General features: G+C 34.8%; 1 protein-coding gene across 1 annotated transcript in view; it reads right to left on the reverse strand.

The window, feature by feature from the left end:
• The window catches only part of LOC129755405 (connectin-like), a 192,220-nt gene that overhangs the window by 58,876 nt on the left and 118,501 nt on the right, over window positions 1-14,843 (reverse strand). Inside the window, exon 4 of the mRNA XM_055751865.1 lies at window positions 6,425-7,114. Within this exon, the coding sequence (XP_055607840.1) occupies window positions 6,489-7,114 (626 nt within the window). The 3' untranslated portion in view covers window positions 6,425-6,488. The remainder of the gene's footprint in view (window positions 1-6,424; window positions 7,115-14,843) is intronic.

Here is a 14,843-nt window from a genome sequence, read left to right on the forward strand (position 1 = left end):
TTTCTCATTTGATCACGAAGGTTACATTCACACAGGCGTTTAAAGGTTGCAGTTGAGACATTATAATCAAACAGACCGTAGTAGCGTAAGAAGCTTATTTTTGAGCAACGTAAGGGGTCGTTGTTGCCATAGCGCGTACTTCTTGTTTCCGGTGAATGCCAGTCACGATGTCGGAGAGGTCTTTCTGGTGCATATATATTGCAACGAGATAATAGTGAACAAAAACAACAATGAAATTTCAGAATTAAAAACTTGGAATACAATATACATTTTTCCGTTTAAATTTATCGAGTTCAAAGATACACATTATGGTAGATCATAATAAAATATTACAAACTTTGTGTTGAGTTCAAAGATTCCTCGCTAAATCATTCAATTTTAAACGGTTAATTTTTATTTGATAATTTTCTTGTTAATCGTGTTGCAGTCTTCGGATGATGTTTGTCTTGATTCAGATTAAAAAAGAAATGAAAAAAGTTAATCGCTAGTGAGGAAAAAAGTTATTGGATAATGAAAAATCAGTATTTTTGCTTCTATCGAGCCATTGCACAGTGGGGATTTTCGAGCCAAAAAAGGTACCCAATTCAGGCAAGGACGTCTTGCTCGAAAAAACAACCATTTTTTATGTAAAAAAACACGAGGAATCGAATGATCAACACCGCTTTTTGATAAAATGACGCTAAACGTCTCATTTTGCCTGATTTCCCCTATTTTTCAGGGTGTAAAGTTTTAATTACGATTGTAGACCAACCTTTTTATGTAAAAATGTCGGCTGAATTGATTGGTATACTCAAATTTTTGTTTTGACTACGACAAGTGGCTCATTTTGCCTCTTTTCCCCTAAAAATGAGAATTTGTTCAAAGAAATGCACTCAAACAAAGTATAATTCAACATTTTTTCATCATGAATGATAATTTTTTGTAGATTTATTCATCCTCTAGCTAAACGTGTCGCTTTTTTGCACTAGAATGAATTGAAACGGCTAAATATCCCTAACTTTCCCTAGCTTTTTCTAATTTTTGCAAAAATTTCACTGTAACAATCGAGCAATCCACATACCAAATACAAAAACCATGTTATTAAGTGTAAAGTTTGTCGCTGAATCGAATGGTGTACACTGCTTAGTTCTGAGCTTACGAGAAAAGCCAGTGAGCCAGTGAGTTAGTGAATGAATTTAGGGATAATTGGGGAAAATGAGACTTTCTTCGTCAACTCAGTGCTAAGCGGTGTTCTTCATTCAATGCAGCAATGAGTTTTCCACCTGATTCCACGATTTTCTCATCTGTTTAATAGCATTTTCGTTTGTTACAATGTTATTTTCGAAGAAATTGCATGAGTTTAGGGGAAATCGGGTTGATTGAGGGTCTTCTCGTCAACTTCACGCTTAGCGGTGAACAAGCCGGAACAATGTTTTTTGCATCTCTTGAATTCAATTCTCGTTTGTAACCATGTATTTTTTAAAAAAATTGGATGAATTTAGGGGAAACAGGGTGATTGAGACTCTTCTCGTAAACTTAAAGCTAAGCGGTGTACATCATTCGATTCAGCAATGAATTTTACACCTGTTTCAATCATTTTTGATCATTTTTTGATGCATTGTCTTTGTTATAATGATTTTTTTCAACGTATCGCTCGATTTTAGGGGAAAACGGGGTGATTGTGGCTTTTCTCGTAAGCTGAGCACTAAGCTGTGTACACCATTCGTTTCAGCGACAAATTTTACACTTAATCACATGGTTTTTGTATTTAGTATGTGAATTGCTCGATTGTTACAGTGAATTTTATGCAAAAATTTGGAAAAGATGGGGAAAGTTGGGGATATTTAGCCAACTGCATTGCTTTAATCCCATTCACGATTAAGGCTCAAGTCAACCTCTTTCACATGGTCAGATCTCGCCGAAAATAAGGTGTGATCAATGATAAATTTTTACTAAGAGCGAATGAAATTTATCATGTTGAGTTCTTCCTATACAAAGATTGAGACTCTATTGTGCACTGTGGTTCGCTAAATTATTCGAAAATGCAAATATTACTGTTTTAGTAAAGCAACCATAACTTCGAAAATTTTCAACCGATTTTGATGAATAATATCTTAAAATTTTTGTTTTGAATATTCAAGATTCAAAGAAAATAGTTTTTTTCTTCAATTTTACCATTGAGTCTAAAATAAGGTTGCCAGTTTTTTTTTCAGTACGTATCCGGGAAAAACAATTCCTGTTATTTTTATATAAAAACCAGACAATATCAGGGCATTTGATGCTAAAATTGGCGACCAGTATCCGGGCAATATCCGGGCAAATTTCAACAAACCCTAGGAATTACTACACAAAAATCACGAAAAAAAAGTTGAAAAGAATATTGTTATACAAAATTTATCGACAGATTTTTAATCATTTTTTTACATTTCTAAAAATCCTTTCGAGATTATTTAAAAAAAAAACTTGCTCAATAACTTTTGTTTTGGAGTAATAAATTAAAAAAAATAAAACACAATTTGTTTTTCTTGTTTGATTTGCCAAATAAAGTGAATAAAAGGCCGAACTGTTTCCATATTTTGTATTAAATATCCGTGTAAACCCTAAGGAAATCTGGCAACCTTAGTTAGACTAAGACGTCGATGTCACAAAATTATGTCTTCAAAAAAAATTATGTTTTCCGTTTTTTCGTACTTAAGATCACTAAAATCGACAACACTTTTAGTGATACATCAATGATCAATAGCAAATTTATTCATTCTCAATATACAAAAAAGAGATTTCTCATTTAAGTTTTGTAGTTCCAGAAATATTTTAATTTAAGTACGATTACTTTTTTTCATTTTTAATAATTTCATATATGGATTCAATTCCTCAAAAGCTGTTCTACTGAAATTTTTCAAATTTCATTTTTTGATTCAGCGCGCGATAAAGCTCAAGATTTTCTTTAAAACTTTGTAAAGAAGTGTAATCGAAACTTTTTTTTTAAATTTCAGATCTGATACATGTATTTAATATAATCAAGCCTTCGAAACAAGAAGTTGGTCATAAAATTTGCAATTGGTTTTAACCCTCTTTGAGAGAACAGAATCCATTATCAGATTCAAATATGAGGGTTCTTATTCAAATTGTATTATAGTTTAAGCCCTGAATGACAGCTGGAAAAATTTGGTCAAGTCAATAAAAAAAAGTTTCAAAGGCTCCAAACTTCAGAATCAGATTTCGAAATTAAATTTTAGAATTTGGATAAAAATTTAGAAAAAAAATTAAAAAACAAATCAACAAAAAGAATCGGGATTTAGATTTTTTTTTCATTCAGTTTAAAATAGTTCAATGACATTATTAAGTTAGGCAACAAAATTCATATTTTTTGAAGAGCAAAGAGTTTCAGAGCTGGTTTTTTCGTCTTGGGGGTGCAGAATTCAAAGATAATTGTTTTTCTAGCAGCTCCCGATTTAGAGATTCAAGGGTAAAGGTTTTCCAGAGATTTTAGGAAAAGTTTTTCAATCATTGAATGATTTTCCCAACTAGTTTTCTAAGAAAAAGATTTTTTTTTCTCTTAAGCAATGTATCACTGAAACAAGAAAATTTATAAAAATCTGATCCTTTATTGAATGGTGAATTACAAACACTGCCGGCCAAAAGTTTGGGATCACCTACTAAAAACATGCAAATTTTGATCGTTCATATCTCACCCGCCTTAAGACGTATTGCAATTCTTCTGATCTCATTTGAAAGATAATGAGCAATAGCTATTTCGGAGGTATTGTGCCCAGAAATAATGATTTAGTTGTCTACTTTGAACTTAACCTAAAGTTAGAACATTTTCAAAAAATCGCACTCTATAATCAAAGCCGATCATCTCGGGATAGGGTGGACTAAATTTAAAAATTTAAGTTGCATTTGAATCCTTTTACTTAACTTCTCAAAACACAATAAAACAGTTGTGCAAAAATTTAAGACTGTATTTTAAATTAATAAAATAGACACTTAAGTAATCGTCCAAAAGTTTGGGATCACCCCTTAGTATGATGTATCGGCCAAAAGTTTGGGATCATTCTTTTAAAAACATGCAAATTTATCTCATTCATATCTTTCTCATCTAACATCGTATTGCAGTTTTAAAGAGTTCATTTGAAAGCTTAAGAAGTTTTGTTTTTCCATAAATTCATTCAAAAATTATATTTTAAAGTGATAACCATAAAACATGTAAAAGAAATTGATTTTTTTTTAGAGTTCACACTTATGATTCTGAATTTTTTGTGGTTATAACTTATAGCTTTAAAATATAATTTTTGAATTAAGTTATTAATAAACAACAATTTCTGAGCTTCCAAATCAAACCTCCTGATCTGCAATACAATGTTAGATGAGAAATATATCAATGAGATAAATGTGCATGTTTTTCGGCCGATATACCATACTAAGGGGTGATCCCGAACTTTTGGAAGATTACTTAAGTGTCTATTTTATTAATCAAAAGTACATTCTTAAATTTTAACACAAATATTTTTATTGTGTTTTGAGAAGTAAAGAATAAGGATCATAATGCAACTCAAATTTCGAAATTTGCTCCACCCTTTCTCGAGATGATCGGCTTTGAATATTGAGTGCGATTTTTTTGGGTTCTAACTTCAGGTTACGTTTAAAGTACAAAACTAAATATTATTTCTGGGGAAATCCGAAAAAGCTATTGCTCATTATCGTTTAGATGAGATCAAAAGATTTGCAATATGTGTTAAGACGGCTGAGATATGAACGATCAAAATTTGCATCTTTTTAGCAGGTGATCCCAAACTTTTGGCCGGCAGTGTTTATATACATAGATTTAAAATTAGATTGCCAGATTGCTCAGATTTATCCGAACTTGAGCTGTTTGAGCCACCGCACGCATCGGAGTTATAACCGTTTTACCCTAAATTTCGGTACATTTTTAAAATACTTCTGAAAAAGCAAGTTTTGACTTGAAAATTTTCATCCAGGTGAAACTTATCTTGCGTGATTTTTATCTTAGGAATCGAGTGAAAGCCGATTCAACCACCAATCGCTCCGTAAAATGTAGTGATGGCTGATTTTACCTTCGATTTTCACCGTATTTTTCAATAAATTATGAAAACAGTTAGTTCGGACTTGAATATTTTGAGGGCTTTTTGAGCCTTCGCACGCACTGGATGATGGAGTTATAGCTGTTTTCCCCTGCATTTCCCAACATACTTCAAACATTTCAGAACAAACATGTTCGAACTTGAAAATTTTAAAACAAATGAAACCTATCCAATGTGATTTATTTGAGAAATCGAATGAAAGCTGTTTAAGCCACTGCACGCATCAAAATATGGAGCGATGACTGTTTTCATCCTCAGTTCCCCTACATTTATAATGTAGTTCATGGAAAACATGTTCGGACTTTAATATTTTCAGCAATAACTCCGTTTTCCGATGCATGTGGTATCTCAAATAGCCTTTATTCGATTTCTCGGAGAAAATCATACGGTACATTTAGTTCATATTATATCCAAAATTATAATTTATTCCAAATCAATTGTAAAATGTTGGGAAATCGAGGGTTTTCAAGTCTGAATATACCTTTTCTAATAAATTTGAAAAATGTTAGGGAATTGAAGGAAAATCAGCCATAACTCCATTTTCTGATGCGTGCGGTGGCTCAAACAGCCTTCATTCGACTCCTACTCCTTGATAAAAATTCCTAAGATAGGTCTCATTTGATTCAAAACTTTCCGAACTTACTTTTTCACAAGGGGAAGTGTGATACCTATGATCAGCCCATTAATCAGCCATTACTTCATTTTTCGAAGCGTGTGGTAGCATAAATAGCCTTCATTGGATTACTCAGAAAAAAATCACACAAGAAAAAAGATCTATTTTTGCTCAATGTTTCTAATCCAAATCAGAGTTTTTCTGGATTGTTTACAACATATTAGGGAATAAGCGATTAAAAAGGCACTATATCTCCGATCGTTAGGTCGTGCGGCGTCTGAAACTACGTCCATCAATTTTCCGGACATTTTCACTAAATAAAAGTGTTTCTTTAAGGATTTGGTTCATGTAGAAGGGAAGATATTGAATTTCTTCGTGGTTTCTACATTTTTTTTCCCCATTGTGGACCTGCTTAAGAGACTGATATGGATTTTCGACGAGCGTGTCCAAATTTTTTCTTCGACTTTCATTATTCTTGGTAAGTAGGTATTCCAGAAAACGCGTGACAAGTTTTTATAAAATTCTTCAAATGTTCACATTAAATTCACATCTAGGTTTTTTGAAAGTTTTCGTTGAATTTTTCAAGCACTTTTTTCAAAATATTGGCCGTTTATTTTTGTAAGGGGAATCATATTCAGTGGGCTCTTAAAAAAGCATTAAAGACTTTCACAAAAACAGGCTCTACATATTTTTTTATAGGTCTGAGTTGTTTAATTTCATTTTTTTTTACCTTTTTGTTGATGTACTGTTGCCTAGATGTTTTGTCCAACGGCATCACCTAAATTCCTTTGAAGCTAACACCAAAGTCCTAGCACTGATATCAGGACTAGCAGCACCAAACTGGACACTGATCGGTGTAAGCTCGTAGAAGCATTTGAAAACCCAGAATTTGCACTCGCCGACGACCGCCATCCCATATCGATACCGATAGATTCTCTTGATAAGGGAAGTTCCGTGGGTTCATCCATTTCCTTGGCACAGGGCAGGATGTCCTGTTTGCGAAGTTTCATCAACATTACCAGTTGCTTCCCACCGGTGGTAACGGTCGGAGATTTGGACAGTTTCTGTCCTCCTCCTCCTCCTCCGATCATCCCTAGGGAAGCACTTCGGTCATAATGGTCTGCGATTTGGTATCCGTTTGTTCCTCCAGGTGGTGACTGAGGTCTACCACTACTCCGGTGTCCGGTGAAGTGATGCTGCGGATCTTCGTAGTCGTTGCTGTCATCGTACCCCAGGATGTCGTGGGGTCGAGAATAGTCGTTCAGCTGATGTTGCACCGAAATCGGCACCGGACTGCGATTATCTTTGAGATCATAAGTGCATTCGATCTGCTGCAGGGTCGATCGTAGCTCATCATTCTTGGTTGCGTTCTTGAGATCAAACAGCCACAGCAATCGACAGTCGCAGACCAGCTTGTTGTCTGTTAAAAAAGATAAAAAAATTTATCAATTTATTCACGGTTTGATACAAGAAATGATTTAAATAAATTTATGAATCTTTCAAAAGTTAGATCATTACTTTGGTTTATTTTTCAAAAATTTCATCGCTCCTTCCAAAATTCCCATTTTACATTAAATCCAAAATCAGACAGTTTTCTATTCAATTTTACGCTTGACAGAGAACAAATGAACAATCCATCGGAAATGGAAGTTTTTTTTCCGCTTATATTTGAAAAACCACAACGTTTCAGACAATGATTCCCAGAAGCAGTTTTCAGCTCGCAATGCTGTGGTTATTTTTTATGCTGCTTCAGGCACCAGTTAGATGGTGTTCAACTGGGTGATGAATTTTTGAAACAAATTCTGCATTCATCATCAATCAAACTTAAATCTTCCATTCATGCACGAAATTCAATGAAACCACCATGACGATCCACCAGTTCGGGTAAAAAGAACGAAAAAAAAAGTTATCTAGTAATATGGGGAGGCAAGGGGAGAAAAAGTGCTCTAATTTCGCAATTTCCAGGTGAAATCTCTACCGCCATCATTAGGAGGAACAAGCGGCAAACTCTCTGTTGCCCTCATCAATCATTCCCCCTGGATCGGTAACATCGTGGGACAATTCAAAATTTCATTAGCCGAGTCTTGGAGATGTAAAAGAAAAACCATTCCCCCATCCCTTTTTTCAACTCACTCTATCGAAGCACTTAAGCGGATGCTGTTTTTTTTGCTGATGATGGATTTAATAGAGGAATATTGACATAATTCGATAGAAAAAATCTGAAATTTTTTTTGAAGTCAACAGTTTTACGAACATTTAAGATTGATTCGCATGTAGGTGGGTTGTTGTTTAAAAACTGTGTACTTTTATTAAATTTTTAAACCACACATAATGATGATGGTAATATGTTAGTGCATAAATTGATGGAATGTTCATAAGTTGAGAGCTTCCCAAGATTTGACCACAGATTGTCGATAAGCTAGCTGGCTCCTCACTCTGTAATGGATGGGATGACAGTTTTGGTAGCCGGTCTCAGCTTTTGGTATGTAAAACTTTAATCCGTTAACATTTTGCCCACGTAAGATGATTTATGAGCAATTTTCTCCCTCCGTATTGAGTCCAGGAGAATTCTTGAGAACTCTCCAATGGAGTGAGCTTTTTTCCTTCATCTACTCTTATAAAAAAGAGACTTAAAAAATCCAACTTTTCCCGATCCCAGCTGCGTTCCAGTATTTCGATACCGGTATCAAAACCGATGGAAGAATTATGCAGCCATGTTGAACGTTACACCAAAAGCTCCGTGGTAATCTCATCTCTTTATACATTTTTTTCCACCCTCAAGCTCTTCCATTCAATCTGCCATTCATCCGCGAATCTCGGATTACTCCTGTAACTAGGCATGGTAAAACGCCTGCTGCAGGGAAGAGTTTTTCCGCATCCGCGCGTGGTTGACGCCACCGGGAGTTAAAGTTTAATTGAGTGGTTGAACAGTTTTGAGTCGGGAGCAGGCAAAACGCTATTGGGCCATCACGGTTAACCCCGTTTGAAGATGGATCATGCCCTACCTTGACGGGAACATGTCGATCAGAGGGAAAGTCATTAGAAGCAGTCGACCGGCACGCAGATAGGCCCCCCGGTTGTTGTCAGAAGTTTTTATAAATCAGGGCTTTGATCAAATACTGGTTTAAAGGCATAGCACAAACAGGTATAAATAATCAAGACAAACCCAAATCGTTTTCCAATATAATCAATGCGCTTTATTATGAAACTTTACGGATTTAAAAAGTACAAATATGGTGTACAAAATTTGTACACTATAGATTTGCTTGGGTGGTTATACTCCTATATGTTTTGGAATCAAAACCTTAGGGGATGAAATTCTTCCAGGTTTTGAAGAATGCGTCATGATAAATTTCAGCTCATCACGCTTCTTTATACAGGGTCCGGCAATTGAAGTGCTTCACTGAAATAAACATATAAATTGATCAAAGCATCAACTTTTTATTTAAATTCATTCAATTTCTCTTGAAAACAAATTACTTTTTCAAAATTTACTGGTAAAGTTCGACTTGTTCACCCTTGAGTTTAACCACTCGCCGCAGACGGTCGAGAAACCCATCGTATAAGGCCCGCAGGTATTCTTGTGGTATTTTATCCCAGGCTGCCACGAGATGTCGCTTCAGGACCTCCACACCTTCATTTTTATTAGAGCAGACTTCGGCCTCCAACATACTCCAAAAAGCGAAGTCCATAGGGTTCAGGTCTGGCAAACTCGCCGGCCACTCGGAGCTCAAAATGACCCCTGGAAAATGTTGTGCAATCCAAAGTTGGGTTTTCTTCGCTTTGTGAGCCCTGTGAGTCCTGTTGGAAAACTCAATCCCTGAAACCAAAATGTCGACGTGCCCACGGCTCGACGATATTCTGTAGAACTACATAGTTCCCGATATGTATTTTGGTTGATCTTCACTCCTTCAGGGACAAAAACCAGCGGAGTCCGGCCATTACGGGTGATTCCGTACCAAAGCACCACCGATGCTGGTTTCTGTCGCTGGGTGGCCGTCAGCAAGTCGGTATGGCTTCGTGATCTGTCTGGCAACCAAACTCTGTCGTTTTGCTTATTCACGAACTGCTGTACGGTGAAGAGTTTCTCGTCGATGAACACGATATTCTTCAACCTTCCTTCTGCGGCCTTCTTCAGCAGCGCCTTCGCTCTTTTTACCCGTTCTTGTTTCTGCTTCACCGTAAGGTCTTGAACCTTTTGGATCTTGTAGGGCTTGGTCTGAAAATTATCTTTCATGATCTGACGGAGACTTCATATAGATATGTTGAAATCCTCTTCCAATTAAGTGGCATCAAAACAAGAATTTCTCTTAGGGCGCGTTTTGACGATCATCGCCATGTCAGGCGTCACCACAGTTGGTTGGCGTCCCCCACCATAGCGTTTTTTTGGCATTTCCGGTCTCCAGGTATCTTTTAACTGTACGGTATACAAAACTTCTGCACACACTTATATCGGACAGCTCTGAGCTCACTAACATTGTCTTTCTGCCGTTTGCCAGCTAGGAACAAGGCAACCACAGTGCTACGTTTCTGATCGAGATCCATTTTTCCAGATAACACCTGATTGCAAAAGTAACACTTACTTCCAATGATACTTAAGACTTAATGTAAACAAAGCGAGGGGTCGTTCAATACTGTTTCGTGTGGAACAAAATAATTACTGTTTAAGTAATGTAGCAGTTGAATTGCACATCCCGGCAATGTTAATGGCAATGTGTGGAGCACATCTCTCAGATTTCCCCTTTTTTTTTTACAGATTCAAGCTTTTTTCCTCAGATTTAAGCTTTTATCTACTATGCTCTAAAGGCAAAAAAACTTAAATCTGAGGAAAAAAAAAGCTTAAAAACGAGATTAACGACCACTTATTTGAAAGATGTTTGTCACGTTATACATAGACAAATCGTGTAACGTTGCCGGGATCTATTCAATTGCCGGACTCTGTTGGTGGAGCATCAAGAACTATCAGGAAAATTGTTTCGCAAGACTCAATTAAAAAAATAAAAGGATCTACAGCTCGTCAATCAACATTTTCTCTAAAGTTGAACATGGATTTCTCAAAAATATCGAATAAAAAAAAATAGGCTTATAGTTTTTTTTAAGAAGGGCCCACTTACGATCGATTTTTTGACATTGGTTTTATTTGCATTATTCGCCACTATTCAAGGATGAATTATGTCATGAAAACCATGTTAAGCATTTCACATATTTTCAACTTCAAATCAAAATTCAGGTGATTAATTATTGATTATGATAGTTTATCCTCCACTGGAGCCGAATAGATTTTTTTTTATTTGAGAACGCTTGCTGGTTGCTTTGAAAGGAATTTCGTAGCCATTAAGTAGGAAACAGTAATGTTTCGAGGAAGATTAAAATGACTCTCAGCTTCAGTAAAATAATGATTCATGAACGTTATTCCTTCACCAGTTGAAATAGGTTTCAACGATTTGGATTCCCCTGTCAAAACCTTTGACTTGATTCCAGGCATGTTTGGCCGAAGTCTTTTCGTTGATGTTTTCCGATATTTCTTCAACATATTTTCTTTTGGTTTTCCGAAGTTCCCTTTTTAACATGGCTCTTTTCCTTTTAAAGTCTAGTAAATCTTCAAACAATTTACTTCTTTCTAGGGCTTTTCTTTTTTGCTGTTGTATTTGGTCTTTTCTTGGGAGCTTTTCTAACCAATCAAAATTATTTTAAATTTTGTTCGTAGGTAACTCTTTTTGCTAGTTCATAGTTAACTGACTGTCCGTCTTATCTGGTGGAAGATAAATAGAAATCAGGATTACAGGGTCGAAACTTTTTATAATTTCCACTGCAACTTCTTCTAAAAATTTAACGTTTAGCAGTCATATTTCGTCTGCAGTCAGATCGTCAAATATGAGCTGCCCACCTCCTCCATATCCGATCTGCCTGATTTTGATAATAGTTGAAATTCTCGCGTTTGGAAATTTTTATCTTCATGCAACGATATCTCTTGCAATAACGCTCTCATTGCATTAAATTACATTACATTTCACTAATCTGGATAATACATTCATTTTGTCACTTGTTCGAATTCATTGTATATTCGTTGAAGTATATTTAGATTTTTACAGGCCATTTTGAGTTCCTGCTCTTCCTGTCCGGTTCTGGTGAAGTTTTAAAGGATTTAATCGCTGGAATTTGTTTGATAGGGTTTTTGTCGCCCATTAGAAATCTAGGTGATTTCTCGGTCTCATTGCCTCGGTATCGGCTTTACAGCTTACGTGCTCTAAAACTAGCAAAAATTTGTTGTTTGAGATTAGGTTTCAAGAGTCATTGCTAGGCAACACTTTTAGCTTTTCGGAGGAAAAATTGCAGTACATTTCAGCAATCTACACTTTGTTTTTGCTCATTCAAAACTGATTTCCCTGAAGACTCTCAACCGTAGTGACCAATCATGTGCTTCGCCCTAACGAATGATTCTAACGTTGTGGACATTTTGACAGAATTTTGAAGGAAGTTGTGTATTTTTTTTTCGCTTGGATCGTAAATATCTCGAAAGCCCGTTGATTTCAAAAATTGAAAATTGGTCTGATTGTATTTTTCACAGGCAACAAAATGCTGTCAAAATTTTGTATGTCCGATAACTAGGAAACGAACTTTCAACAAAAGAATATGTCCCATTTCTAAATGAATTAAGGTTTTTTTTTATAATAAACCGTAGGTATTAGGAAATATTTTTTCCATGGAATAAACTGAAAAACTTTACTTGGGCGGATTCAAGAGGCCAGAGGGTGCCATCAGGAAAAATATTGATTTCAGAATTTTTGAAACATGAAAGGAAAATTTTCGTTACTTGTTATGATAGCATTAACTTTAGATTAATTTTTTTAAGAATTGAGGTTTGGTCGATAACTTGAGCATTCATTGATTAACGCTTACAGGAACAACGTCTTTTTCCCTTTTTTGAGGCCCGGAATTTGATGTTTCGCCAAAAATGATCAAAAAAATTACAACGAATGCAAATCATATGATTCTGTACACAGAGAGTTTACGGCAAACTTCATGTTCTGATCAGTGAATTAAGAAGATACTGCATATTGAAAGACACACGTGGACAACTTAAGATTAACATCAAACAACCAGTACCGAGATAAGAATCGACTCTGTGCCATCAGTGAAGTCGTGATCCGAGAAGAACGCAATGCACTCTAAACTTTCATCAAAAAAGCGTATGAATCTTATTACTTTTTCATTTCTTGATGTTTTCAAATTTTTCTTCTCATGAAAATTCAAAAGTGAATGAAAAGTTAGGAAACTCTATAGATGAAGTAAATATAAAATATCGATTTCATTTCATAACCAATTTCTGATATGATTAGAATAAGGTTGCCAGAATTTTTTCTGCACGTAGACATACAAGACCATTTCCTATGAAATCCTGGCAAAATGCGGGTATTTCATTTCTAAATTGACGACAAAAAATCCTGGTAGGGTTAGTTGCCCTACTTTGGACCCTTTTAGCAGTGGTTTTTTTTTAATAATTATGTTTTTCTCATGAATGGGCGTGAGGTTTATATTTTTCAGGAAATTTGTTTATAGTTAATGATCTAATTTGCAATTTTCAATGAATATTCTCAACAAAGGTTTCACTGTTATTGAAAGATTTGCAAAGATATGGATGATCGAAATTTCCATCTTTGAATTTATTGTTCCTATTTTGGTATTGAATTGGTTCCTTTCATTGGACTTATGACTATGATTTTTTCGAAAAAACAATTAATAAATTCGTTGAAAATGTATTCTTCAATCAAATATTTTCATTAAAAATTATCGCAGATTTTAAACTTAAACACTTAAATTTCTGTTATGAATATCTCAAACACTTTCACTCTCCGTTAGCTCGATCAGCAGAACAATATCTGAAATTTATTTGAGTTTATATACTTGTTGTTTATTTGCGTAAAGCTGACAAAAATGTTAGAAATCTTTCAGTATTGATTCTCAATTGCGCCTCAATTAATGTTATGATGATGTCAGGTCTAAAAATGGAACATCAAAGTCAAAAGTATCCAATTTTTGGACCCTTTACCAATTTTCTGAGTTTTCCATTGATTTTCATTAATTATAGAGAAATGGGTTGTATGGTTCATATTCTTCACAGTGAAAGTTATTTTCCTTTAAATTTTGGCTTTGACAGTAAAAAAAGTGATTTTTCCTCATTCACTCTGATTTCTCAAACTGCGCCCTACTATGTGTGCTGTCTGAAATACAACTGATTAGAAGGTATATTAAAAAAAAACGTTGAAAATTTTTATCAGAAAGACTTTCTATGGCAAAAAGCGGTATGGTAGGATTCAGGGAGAATAAGAGTTCATTATGTGCATAGTAGGAGTATCTTTATTCTATGCTGGCTAAAGAATCATTTACAATTTTCGGCTTTTAATTACTAAAGTAGGCTCTAGGTCCAAAGTTGGAGCACTCACCCTAATATACGGGCAAATTTTGTCATAACCTAGAAATTTATCAACAAAAATCAAGATTAAAAATGTTAAAAAAAAAATTTCATCAAAAATCATAAACACTTAAAAAAATCTGTCATTTACGAAATCTGCTCAAAATTTTTTGTTTTGTTTTTTTTTTGGTGAAATTCAAAAATAAAAAATAATTCAATCACTGGTTGTCGTTTACTTTTTACACTTATTGATATTTCTCGTTAAATAAAACAGCAAATTTATTTTCACGTAACGTTTCTGCAGATATACTTAAACCGATATACACCACTTAACGAGAAAACGGGAGACACGAATAGCGCTATCTGGCGACAGAAATGGAAGTATTACACTGTGATTTTTTCGGAGCTTTGATCAGAGATGTCAGGTGTACTGATTTTTCAACTGAGAATCGCAAAAAGTGTGGCGTAGCATATCGCAAAGGTGGAAAGTAAAATGATTACTTTTTGAATGAATATTAATTATTAACAGTGCAAATTCTTACAATTCTCAAAACGTTATTCAAACCTTTACACATCGTGATTTTGATATGACAATTGAATTAGCGCAAAGTTTAAAAAAAGAAAGAATAAAAAGTGAATGTTATTAGACTCAAAAACGTTTTAGGTCAAGCATTGACCAAATGACTTATTTATTATGACTTCATAAATATCTAAAGAAAAATATTGAATAATCGCT

This window comes from Uranotaenia lowii, chromosome 3, assembly GCF_029784155.1.
Source record: "Uranotaenia lowii strain MFRU-FL chromosome 3, ASM2978415v1, whole genome shotgun sequence".
Lineage (NCBI taxonomy): Eukaryota > Metazoa > Arthropoda > Insecta > Diptera > Culicidae > Uranotaenia > Uranotaenia lowii.